At 43.9% G+C, this 12,000-nt stretch overlaps 2 protein-coding genes across 2 annotated transcripts; one reads left to right on the forward strand and one right to left on the reverse strand.

Moving 5' to 3' along the window:
• Positions 1–6: 6 nt before the first annotated feature.
• Positions 7–3,580, reverse strand: LOC311509877 (protein C1orf43 homolog). Its single transcript, XM_084575315.1, has 7 exons — positions 2,539–3,580; positions 1,591–1,692; positions 1,369–1,480; positions 1,201–1,254; positions 913–1,095; positions 524–581; positions 7–412 (listed from the first exon to the last, which is right to left on the reverse strand). The coding sequence occupies exons 1-7, from the start codon at positions 2,599–2,601 to the stop codon at positions 187–189; spliced, it is 798 nt and encodes a 265-aa protein (XP_084431441.1). The 5' UTR covers positions 2,602–3,580; the 3' UTR covers positions 7–186.
• Positions 3,581–3,979: 399 nt separating this feature from the next.
• On the forward strand, positions 3,980–11,994 carry LOC311509876 (uncharacterized protein). Its single transcript, XM_084575314.1, has 7 exons — positions 3,980–4,729; positions 5,813–8,528; positions 8,616–8,811; positions 9,492–9,590; positions 9,732–9,978; positions 10,051–10,167; positions 11,586–11,994. Exons 2-7 carry the CDS (start codon positions 6,163–6,165, stop codon positions 11,747–11,749), a joined length of 3,189 nt encoding a protein of 1,062 aa, XP_084431440.1. The 5' UTR covers positions 3,980–4,729; positions 5,813–6,162; the 3' UTR covers positions 11,750–11,994.
• Positions 11,995–12,000: the final 6 nt, after the last annotated feature.

Genomic DNA, 12,000 nt, shown 5'->3' on the forward strand with positions numbered 1-12,000 from the left:
CAGTAATACAAGATGTAAGCATAAGCAACACTTAGGTAAAGAGCATAGTACCAGTAGTCGGATATGCATTATACTTTAAAAGTTAGTGTGTGAAGGCAGTGTTTGTGTCTTTTCATTCTATGTTCATAGGCACTGTAATCACTGGCAGCACTACTGTGTTGTTGACCTCTCATTATTAAACTATTCTCAGAGTGTACTGTCCAGAGTATTGTAGTTGTCTTTAAAGTTCTTCAGCTCCAGGAAGTGTCTGGACCTCTTGCTGCGCTGCTGCATCGTGGATGTGAGGTAGGTGGTTTGGGTGGGGGATGAGGAGGAGCTAGCAGGCTCGGTGGTGCCGGTCAGGTCTTTGGCTGCAGACTGATGGTGCTGTATCGGAGTACTGCTGCTGCTGCTGCTGCTCTGGGACTTCACGCTGAAACACCATAGGGAGGAACAGATTGTTCCCACAGTGTAATTAACATTCCATGTTGGGATTAGCGCAAAAGAATAGCCGTGAATGAGCCAATGTGGGGTGTTTACTTACATAGAGGCCAATTCGCTTAGTGCTTCCTGGTACTTCAAAAACTCTGCTTCCCAAAAGGCTGAGGACAAAAACAGGAACCAAAAACAGAATATCAGTGAAGACAGTCAGTGCTGAATACAATATGCATTCACCCATCAGTCAAGCTTTCATTCAAAATCTGATAAACACACTACATTAACCTTTACTGTGGGACACAATGCAGCACGTAACATTGTGGTTACAAATGATAATTCTTTAATAAAATGCACTTTGTACGAATCTTTAAATACTATTTAGATGCTATTAACTCTGACACAAAACTCCGTAGCACAATATTGCTGTAATGTGTTTGATGACATTATAAATAAAACAGTATTGAATAAGTAAGTGTCTGTGGTTCTCACATACACACACAGTAATGCTGACCTCTGCCCCATGACGTGCTTTGTTGTAACCATCCAGCACCGTGTCAATGACAGAGCTCCGGCTGTCTCTGTACATGCAGTGGGAATTTCGTAGCCGCAGAAGCCAGGTCCGAAATCTTTGTCCGGTCACAGCGGTGGACGATCCACCCAGCTCACGAAAAGGGAAATCTAATTAAAGAAAAGGAGAAGTGTTGTTGCAGTGGTGAGGAGGATGTCATGCAGACGTGGCAAAAACAAAACTGAAATGTGATCGACAGTGACAGAAAAGCTTACCAGTGTCTCTGATGGCATCCAGTGCTTTCATTCTGTACAAGTAGTCATAAGAACCTGAAACACACTAAAAGTTGTCAGTGCACTAACATAAAAACTACTCATTTGTATAGTTTCAGGAGTAGTGTGTGTGTGCGTGTGTGTGTGTCTATGTGTGAGCGTTTCTCTAACCAGGCTGTTCTCTGCTCTGCTTTAGCCGGTCATCATCTGGAGACAGCAGCCGAGGCTCAAAGTGGATTTTCTGGACCTGGCACAGTTTGGCTTCAATTTCTTGTCTCAGCTCCTGCAACACAGACACAACACTTTACTAGACACTCAAGAGAGAAAAAAAGAACAAGCTATCAAACTAAAAAAACAGCATAACACTGATCACTCTTGTCTATAATGACTCACCTTAGGTGCATTGTGGCCAATTGGAGCATGTGGCCCTCTCCTGGACTTCATGGCAAGTCGCATGATTTGTCTTTTGACAAAGATGAACAGCAAAACAAAGACCTAGAGGGAAGAAGTTTTAAAAATTAGCTCTGTTTTACACACAGGATGAACATGAAATTATATAGAAAACTGACTATTTATCTAAAATGTTCTCTCATGAATCTTGGCATGGTTAATAACACTGGAGTAAATCTTATAATTAAATTCATAGTGTTATTTTCTCCACAAAAAATAAAATGCTGCCAGCATTAAAATACCTTTATAAATCTTAAAATAAAGGTTGGTGAGTTACAACATAACAAGAAAACACCTGGAAAAATCACTATTTGAAATTAGAATTGTGTTGAAAAGGTTGATTTTATTTACTGATAATCCTGTTACACATCATATCTACAGTATTTAATACTTTAATACTCAGTATATTTCCTACATTAGTCAAAATGATGATTGTGTCAGATAGTGTTTTCATTCAAAGCATCAGTCGTCACTTAGCAATAATAAGAATAGACAGTTCAGTACACTAATCATCTATTACTGCAAAGGGCAAAGCACATTTACACACCAATAACTACAACTAATCACATTTCAAATGTTGGATAAGAGAAAATGAATGCACTGCAGAGATTAAGTAGTTCAAATGACACATCGCCCTTGACCTGCAGCATTTAATGAGCTGATATGAATGATCTGTTTATGTTGGCTGTTGTGTTAAATACTTTAAATGACAGGAGAGTACCATGCCAGGTCGAGTCTCTGGGTTATGGGGGGGTTGCATAATGAAACTTTAAACTGTTTCCCAAATCTTCAGTATTTGTTTTGATTGCTCCTTACAGTTTACTGCAGCTCCACTCACCCACGACACAGTCAGACCCAATCTCTAAAAACAAAGTGAAAACAACAACTCACCAGACTTCCGTAGGCCATTACGAGCACTACATTAACACTTGACAGACGGTCATAAATCGGCATTTTGTAAAAACTGTTCCTTTTGGTTCACGATCTCCGTTCAAAGTACGACCGAGGGTTGATCTCTGAAAGACGTGTCGTTTCATTTAAGCAGCCATTTTAAGACAAGTTAAGCTAACGTTAAAGAAAAACCAGGAGAAGAGGAAAAGTTAGGTAAAGTAAAGTGCTTCTTGTTGCTGGTGCATTTCGCTGCTTGATTTGTTGACTTCCGCGGTTGTCACGTGACTGGTACGGGCGGGGTGACGTCAGGGCTGATGGTTGTCTGTCCTCTTCCGCCCCCTGCTGTTCAGAGCAACTTCACAACAAACGCACCAACAAACAAATCTGCCAACAACAATGAAACGATGCACTGACAGACAATAAACACCAATTAATCTTATGACCTCCCAGCTTCCCTGTTGTTTTGTTCCAGTTTTTGCCTATGTTGCTGGATGCTGACTATTTATATTCACTCTGGCCTTCTGGTTAAATGCTTGTGCTGCGTCACATGTTGTGTTCTGAGTCCTACACCCTAAAGAATGAACTTAGAGCACCACTGTGGTGCCTGTGTGAGCTAGACTGCTATTTGCATCTATCCTGCAGAGACACTGGGTCCCTTTCTTCTGTCTGGAACAAGGGTGGGTGTCTGTGGAGTCGTGCTGGAGCTGTTCACCCCTACCCTAGTCTTATCTCTGAACTCAGGACTCAGAGGCAACCTACCAGTCCTCTGCCTGTAAAGCTAATTATTGATCGGATCGTTTGGATCCTAATGCTTGGCCTAGAATCAATGCATCTAATTCAGTCTCCTTTAACAGGCTTATACAGACAAGATGTCCTCTATTTAGTGTTGCAGCATGCTAGTGTGGTAACCACAGTTTCCTCTGTGTCAACGGAAGACGGTAGAAGCAGCAGGTGCGTGCAAAAGAGCAACAGTAAGAAGATGAGTCTCGACATGTCTACTTAAAGTGTAAGTATTTTAAATTTTTATATGTCTACTTTGCTCTTTTTCATCTGTCATAATAAGGCTTTTTTCTTGTAGGTATCTGTTAGCAGCTTTTCTCACAAACTGTTTCTTCCATGTGGGTAAAGTGTAAATCAAATCAGGTCCTTTTTGTTGTCCGCTTACACTTTGTTGTAAACTGTGTGGTCACAGAGAATGGTTTTGTTTAGTGCACTTAACCCATCCATTTGTGGACGCAGGCAGTAGTGAGTTCACTTAGAGCTGTGGGCGGCCGTGCAAGGCACCCGCGGAGCAGTTTTGTGGGTTAGATGCTTGCTCAAGACACACCAGCCATGGACGTAGAGGGGGTTGAAGTGATGACCTTAAAGTCCCAAAGCTGCTTTTAGTTCACCACCAGTTCACAGCTTGTACAAGCAACGCTGCACTCTTCCCTCCTTTGCGATCTCACAGATTCTCAACAAGTACGTCTGCATGCAAATGGAGCTCTGTTTTGCTGAACAGATGTCATACGAGAGGCGTGCTTTTAACAATATTTATCCCTGCTGGTATTTCTGGCTCTTTGTAGTCTCTGGTCCCAATTAAAGGTGCTCTGTTATTATGTATTTTGATACCTGCTCAGCCAAGATGATTACACTCAGGTTTGCCTGAGGTGCGGAGATATTATAAACCTGCGTCGGAAAATGCCATTCTTGCACCATTTCACGCAATTATCTGAACTGTATCTCCTCTCCCCCGAGCTATGAAATGCTGATGTCACTTGTTGCGAGCCGAAAGAGTTTGAAGTGTTTGTAGGGTGTGTATGTAAATGCGCGCGCGTGTGTGTGTGTCATTCCCTGTAGAGCTGTTTAGTGGGTGACACATTGAACTGCAGTCTCACCCTGTGACAAGAGGAAAAGAGGGAGAAAACAACAATGGAAGGGGGAGGAGAGACAACGAGACAGAGAGAGAGAGAGAGAGAGAGAGAGAGAGAAAGATAAAGAGAGAGAACAAGAGGATAAACCAGTGTGGCAGGTTTGCGTCACTACAGTCCATCATGCAAAGCTGATGGAAAGAGAAGAAGACGCAGAGAGTGAGAGAGAGAGAGAGAAAGAGAAGAGCTGAAGGCTGATGTCATTACATAGTGCTGTTTCCAACATGAACCCGTGTCAACACAGTGACTTTGGACTAATGGCAAAGTCACGCTGAGGCAAGGTAAGTGCTTATGAATGTGTGAGTGGACTAAGAGTTTGTATTTTAAGTGTGTAGTTTTGTCTGGTGTCAGGGTGCATTTGTTTCTCTCTTGCTGTTCGGTGGAGTTTAAATTGAACTGGGTTGTGTTGCCCAGGTTACACAGATGGGAGGCTTCGTGGCCTAGCAGAACAGGTGTTTCTGTAAACTGACACTCAGACTCATATGCACTGGAAAGCACCACCATGGACTGGCTCCCAAAGTTATATGTTTGACTCTGTATAATCCAGCTTCATGTACTTCCAGTGCTCGTTGGAATTCTCCTATTTGTGCAGTGAATCTTTAAATGATTTGTATTTAATGTTGTTAGAGATGATTAGATCTTCATTCAAACTGGATGAATGATCAAAGATGGTTTCAGTGGCGTATTGACAATGCCTGTTTTCTATGGCTGCATTCTCAGATATCCCTGATGACTCATTGTCCATCAGCAAGCCCAAGCTATCTCCTCCGAGGAGGCTGCATGTAAATCAAAGAAACTTTGTCCTCATATTTGTCCACCTTATCTGATCGTTTTACCTGAGTACCACTACCATCACAAGGTTTCAATCCATTCCTGACTGTATGAGACAGATACATGACACCGTGGCATTTTAATACATTGTTTTTCGCTGAGCGGATTGTGGTTTGGTGAGTTCTTCCAGTTTTTGCTTCAGGTTTAGCTGACGCTGACAGGTAGTCCCAAGTATGTTGCTTGTGTAAACAGAGGATATGATAAATGTGAAGCAGAGAGTTCTACTGTTTGTTGAATGGACTCATTGATTCATTGTGAACAGGGATGTTAGGAAGGCAGGGGCACGTTGCAAAGTGACATAGCTGACCTAAGGGTTTGGAGTGAGTGTAGTGTTCTCAGTTCTCCACTTTTGGTTTCTTATAATTCTTCTATCTCCTCCTCTAACTGTCCACTGCATGGTAACATATTGTGCTCCCTGTCCCTTACCACTCTGGGATTTCTGTTTTGAGTAACCAGTCCGACCACAATCCACATATCACAACATTCCAGACCAATCCAGAGGATGTAAATTTGAACATTTTTATGCTTGGCAGGAAATGGGAGCTAAGTTCGAGCTGGAGAGCTGAAGGACTCCTGGGGACAAAACGACAAGAAAGCCAGGAGAGGGGCCAAAAGATCATCACTTCCAGACAACAATCAGGGACATCAAAGTTTTGAATGAAGATTTCTCCACGGGAAGGAATATAATGTGAGGACTGTAATTGTGCCACTGTTAGACAGTTTTTTTACACAGGCATAATTGAAGTATTTTAGATGGACTACTTCCAGAGTGCCGCAAGAAGACAGTTGCTTGGAATCGCTTAAATATCAAGTTCACTCTTCCGCTCTGTTTTTGGGCTCTGGCATTTGACAGGAGGTCATTAACTTTGTTTACTCTCAGACAATGGACTTGTCCTCGGTCCCGGCTTCAGCGAGTGAGTGCGACACGCAGAGGACACGGACGCACTTCACTGTCCGCTCAGCTAACTCTCCCTCGTATAGTCTCGCTCGCAGGGCGGGTATTAGGAGGACTGCTGAAGAAAGACATGAGGCACCAGCTGGCATAAATGGCACAAAAAAGGAGATGGGCGCAGTCCCTGGATATCAAGCCAGGACTCGAAATCACAGCAGTGTAAAAAGTCAATGTGAGGAGAGGGAAGGAGGCTCTAAAATGCCTACCAGTCTGAACCAGAATGGCCGAGCAGACAAAACGGTCCAGGAGTATGGCACTGATAGAAGTGAAAAACCTGTATTTGAAAGCAGAGGAAGGACAGAGTGGAGGAGATCAGACTTGCCAAGTAGAAGTAAGAGTTTAGATTGGAGAACAGGGGCAAAAAGCCCTGATCAGGGTACCAGAGCTGACAGGTCCATGTTAATAACCAAAAGAGGAGGAGACATCGGTAAACAGGCTGGAGGTTTGGTGGACAGAAGGGCAGGAATGACAGACAGGGTGCTGTCTTCAGTACAGGCCTATGAATCTGTTAGTGCAAGTAAAGCTCAAGACAGGAGCCCAGTGAGTGACACCATCTCGACTTTGGACAGGGCCAGGAGAGGTCAGTCTCTCCCTTACAGGTTGAAGTCCCAGTCTGGACCTGGCTCGAGGTTCACAGAGACAGCAGGTGGTCAGAGCATACTGGAGCGGATAGAGAAACTCTATGGGTCATGCGAGATAACAGAAGGGGGAACATTCCCACGGCGTTTTTCTTCAGGAGAGAACGATAGTCCAGGGAACAGCAGGGTATCAATCCTCTCGACACAGACTGACACCAACGCTCCAGGTTCTGTGTCTTTGTTTCCTCCTTTCACAAGTATTAATAAAGAGGGACAGGTCCAGGGCGTGTACTCAGAGGAAGATAGAGAAACAGGCACAAGGTCCCTGGATAGAGCCAGGAGCAGGGCCACTGTAGCAGCTCAGATCAGATCTGCTCGAGCTTCAGGGGGGGCTGAAGCGACTGCGCCGCCAAACATTTTATCAGAAGAGAAACCAGTTTGTTTCAGAGATTCATCAGGGTTTGAAGAGAGAAGGACAAGTGGAAGTATGGATGAGAGCAGAGTGAATTTTGGAGAGGAAAAGAGTAAAACTAATGTAACAAACTGGTTGCTGAGAGAAAGAACTGAAAAGACTAAAGAGCATGAAAAAGAGACGGATGACAGAACAAGAAGAATGAGGGAACAGAGGTGTGGCACACCCGATGAAGAAGTGTTTGAGACAAATCCACAGAAAATCACACTGAAAACAGCAGAGACGAAGAAGTTTGCAGGGACTCTGCCGGCGGTTTCCTCCAAAGCCAGTGTGAGAAATAAAATCAGTCAGTTTGAGGCTCTGGCACAGAGAGCTCAGGTTTCATCAGCCACGCTACCCAGGCGGACGTTTTCTGTGCCAACACAAATCAGCAGGAGTTATGATGGAGTGAAGAAGAGCGGGTCTGCAAAAGAAATAGGTGGAATAAGACATAAGTGGGAGGGGCTAATAGAGGGACGGGACGCATGTGACAAATCTGAGGAGAAAATGAAAGGAACAGGAAAAAATGTTTGGTCACAAAGGTCTTTATCAGTGGATGAGGTCGGACTAAGATTAGGGACGAAAGACTCGGGGAATGATTTGATGGAGAAAAGCTGTCCTGATGATTTTGGTAAATATTCAAGACTCAAGAACACACTAGAACTCCCTCTGAATGAAGGAGTTCAAAAACGCAGTAGAAAGTTTTTCACAGATGAGACAGATGCCTCCAAGCTGTCAAGCCCTGAGGAGGCAGCCAAGAGGGATTCACTAATGTCCTGTGACACTTCAGCTGGTGTGGAGGAAAGAACACAGTCTGAAATGACTTCACCAGTTAGTGATGATGACAAGACTCCAACAAACATTCCCCACAATTCGCCCTTTATTTCACCTACTGCACACTCGGAAATTGCCACTCCCACTCAGGACATGGACGACAAAAGCACTTCTGTCTTCACACAAGATGAGGACTCTCCACCTCTCCCTTGTCCTCTTTCCACTTCCTCCCACAGCAACCTCCCTGATCTCATCTCTCCAGATGTCAAAACAGCCTACCCAAAAGGGAAGAAACAGTTATTGGACCTGAATGCTTGGGTAGCTGGTTTGAACCCAGAATACAAGAGCTGGAATGATAATGGAGATTGTTTTGAGGATGATGACGAAAGCACGCAGAAGGACGAAGATTCAAACTACGACTCAGACTCTGGAGAATCATCAGTGACCATCACGAGTAATATGAGCCAGTCCGATCGCAAGAGCTTCTCCGTCAGGTGTGTACTGTTTATGTTTTCTACTTTCTGGTTAGATGGCTGGCTGATTATTTCTTTTAACCCTCAACTCTCCTTCGCTCCATGCAGTCTTGCAGACTTGTGTAACTTTGCTGGAGATGACTATGAATCGGAGAATGACAGCGATGAGTGGACGTCAATAGGCCGCCGGTCGGCCTCGATGAGCTCAGATGTGTCTGCCCTGTCCTATGTGTCAGTGATGCCAACGGAGGAGCTTGACAAGCTGCTGAAGGACGTCAAGGGCCTGGGCGACGACGCCCTGCAGGTACAAACAGCCATTTCTTGGCATTTCTTACTTATTTACAGTGTTTACAGGGATCTTTTAACCAATAATGAATTACACCAGTTTTAACCTACATCTGTATAAAACATGTATTGCATGTATTGCAACATACCTGTGGCCGTTGCTGCTGACTCGGGTTTGTGCCTGTGGCAACTCCTTCCTACCACTGACCATCTACATCTAGTACTAGTTAAAGTCCGTCTAGAGCTGCAGCAGAACATCAACTAGTTATCCCCTGCATACATGAGCTCATTTAAAATATCTTTTAAACTAGTTTTGTATTATTTGTGTCTTTGTTTGTTGCAGGCTGCTGCCATTGCTTTTATTGTACACACACAGCATTGATCATATGACTGATTACTGACGCCCATCTAGGGACTGGTGTTGGGAATTAGCTTCGGCTGTAAACATGTGTACAGAACATTGGACAATGCTTCAATGTGTCTCTGTACTGGTCCCTCACCAATAGATAATTTAAAAAAAATAAAATAAATAAAAAGAGTAAATACAAAAATAGTAACAGGGCCTTGACCTCTCATGGTTACTCTATAGCTGTGGGCATAAAGGTTCCAGCTGATATTTGTTCCGTGCCATGGGGGCAATGCATTCAAACAGTTCTCTCTTTGTAATTACTAATTTCTCTTATTTTGTCTCTCTTGCAGGATTATGACGATGTGCAGGTGGTGGTCCTCCATAAGGAGGTGGGAGTAGGACTGGGTTTCAGTATGGCCGGAGGTGTGGACCAAAACAAGCCTGTGACTGTGAGAAAATACCTCCTTTTAATTTTATTGCATTGTTTGTTTGTAAGGGGTCCTTGAGTGCTCTGAAAGGCCCAGTTACGTGTATACTATAAGTGTATTGTCCTGAGTCTCTTCATTCGTTTCTCAATGTCTTCCCCTTAGGTTCACAAGGTGTTTCACTTGGGTGTTGCAGCCCAGGAGGGCTCCATTAGGGAAGGGGACCAGGTTTTGTCAATCAACGGCACTGCACTGAGTGGAAGCGCCCACTGGGAAGCCCTGAGGGTCCTAAGAAGGGCGAAGAGTCGGGAGATGGCAGTGGTGGTCTTGAGAAGGGGCGATGTCAGTGGTGCTTATAATAAGGGAGTAGTGGAAAACGATCAGGGACCAACACAGAGTCAGTACGAGACAGGTGAGAGGTCAGAGATCTAGTTTTAAATTTAGCAAAATGTAGTTAGATACTAAATATTCCACTCCTTTTCAGGTCAACGTGTGTGTTTGCAGCTGCAGAAGAACAGCAGCAATCTGGGCTTCAGCCTGCAAGGAGGAGAAGGCTCCAGTCTGGGGAACAAACCACTCACTGTGCAGAAGATCTTCCAAGGTGAGAAGTGAAACTATTTAGTATTTTAGTCTGCTGTTTTTAATCAGCTAATGCTGAATCTAGTACTGAGAGACACCTTGTGGTGAAACCTAGACACATCTTCAATTCAATTCAATTCAATTCAATTTCATTTATATAGCGTCAATAACAATACAAATCGTCTCAAGACGCTTTACAAAAACCCGGCCTGAACCCTTCAGTGATGTAACCGGGGTCACAGAGTGTTTCGGGTCTCACATTGGACACCCTCACCCGGGACTCAGCCGGGAGTGATCAGGCCCCGACTTATGTCTACGTAGCGCACTAGGCCACGCATCCCCCCTCCTCAACCAGAGCCAACGTGAAGCCTTTTCAGCCACTTCCATGATGTTCGTCATAGCTCTTTGTCTGTGCAGTCTGCAGATCCCTAGGAGTCCCAGAACCCCATATAAAGAGTGGCCTGCAGCCCACTTCACTAGGCTCACAGCGGGCCTTCCACCCATTCCTCAGACATTCAGCCACCAGGTCAGCATACTTGGCCCTCTTCCGTTCTTGAGCCTCCTCCATCCGCTCTTCCCAGGGGATAGTTAGCTCAAGTAGCACCACCTGCTTGCTTGCCTGCCACGGACATCAAGACCATGCCTTGCCTGAGTGTTGTTGCTGCAATGACGCTGCAATCTAATTCTACATCGCTGGAAATTATTCAGTGTAACCATTTGAAAACACCAATGACACAGCAAAAGTAGCGGCAGCAACAGTAATACTCCTTTATTTCACGATAGAAATACATACACAACAACACAGCCAGTTACTACACGTTCTGTCATCTATATGGCATATATACTGGTTGAATATATATGCTTTTTTCACAAAAAGAGTCCAACAAACAAACTGCTTTCAAGCACTTGTTAAAAATGGGGTGAATGTTAATGCCCCCCCCCCCCCCCCCCCGCGACCCTTCACAGGACAAGTGGTTACAGAAGATGAATGAATGAATGAATGAATGTATGAAAACTAAAAGTGCTCTTTATGAAGGATGGAGTTATGAAATGTGGAGCTCAGTATTTTCCACTGAAATATTGCTGAGCAGAAGTACTAGTACTAGTACTAGTTCTAGAAGTAGTCGAATAATATGAAATCCTATTAATACAAAATAAATACAAAATATATATGTGTAAATATCTTACAATTGCACAGTCCTTGAGTAAATGGACTTTTGCTTTTTGTGGCGCTCCAGAAAGTCTTTACAAACACAAACAGAGAGAAGTGAGAACATCATTTAGGTACTGTATACAGCAACAATTAACCGTCCTGTGAGAAGTGTGATTCATTTCTGAAACTATACATAGCCTGTATATACAGTATGCATATGTATACTGTTCCTGCAGCAGTTGCCGTCTTATAATATCTCATCACATATAACTGTCTTCTCCCCTCAGGAGGCCCTGTTGACCTGGTATATCCTGACGACGAGGTCCTTGAAATCCAAGGCACGAGCATGGTGGGGATGAGACGCCTGGACGCCTGGAATTTGATCAGAAAACTTCCCCCTGGGCCTGTGGATGTGGTGCTACGTCGTCCTGTTAAACACCTGGAAACATAAGGTTTATGAAGGAACTTTATGGACCAGAAACTGAAAGCTATGAGAGCTATGAGAGATTGCCTCATCGGCACTGGCCAAGAACTTGAAATTAATTAAGTGATCTATTTGGGACTAATGTCATTACTATTAATTTATGTCCCCTCAATATAACAAGAAGAAGTTGTTACAAGGAAGGCACGGCATGACAGGTCAAAGGTATATTTTGCCTTTATCTATATCTTATTATTATTATTTTTTTTTACTGCATTACA

Source organism: Chelon labrosus (assembly GCF_963514085.1).
Source record: "Chelon labrosus genome assembly, contig: SCAFFOLD_310, whole genome shotgun sequence".
Classification (NCBI taxonomy): domain Eukaryota; kingdom Metazoa; phylum Chordata; class Actinopteri; order Mugiliformes; family Mugilidae; genus Chelon; species Chelon labrosus.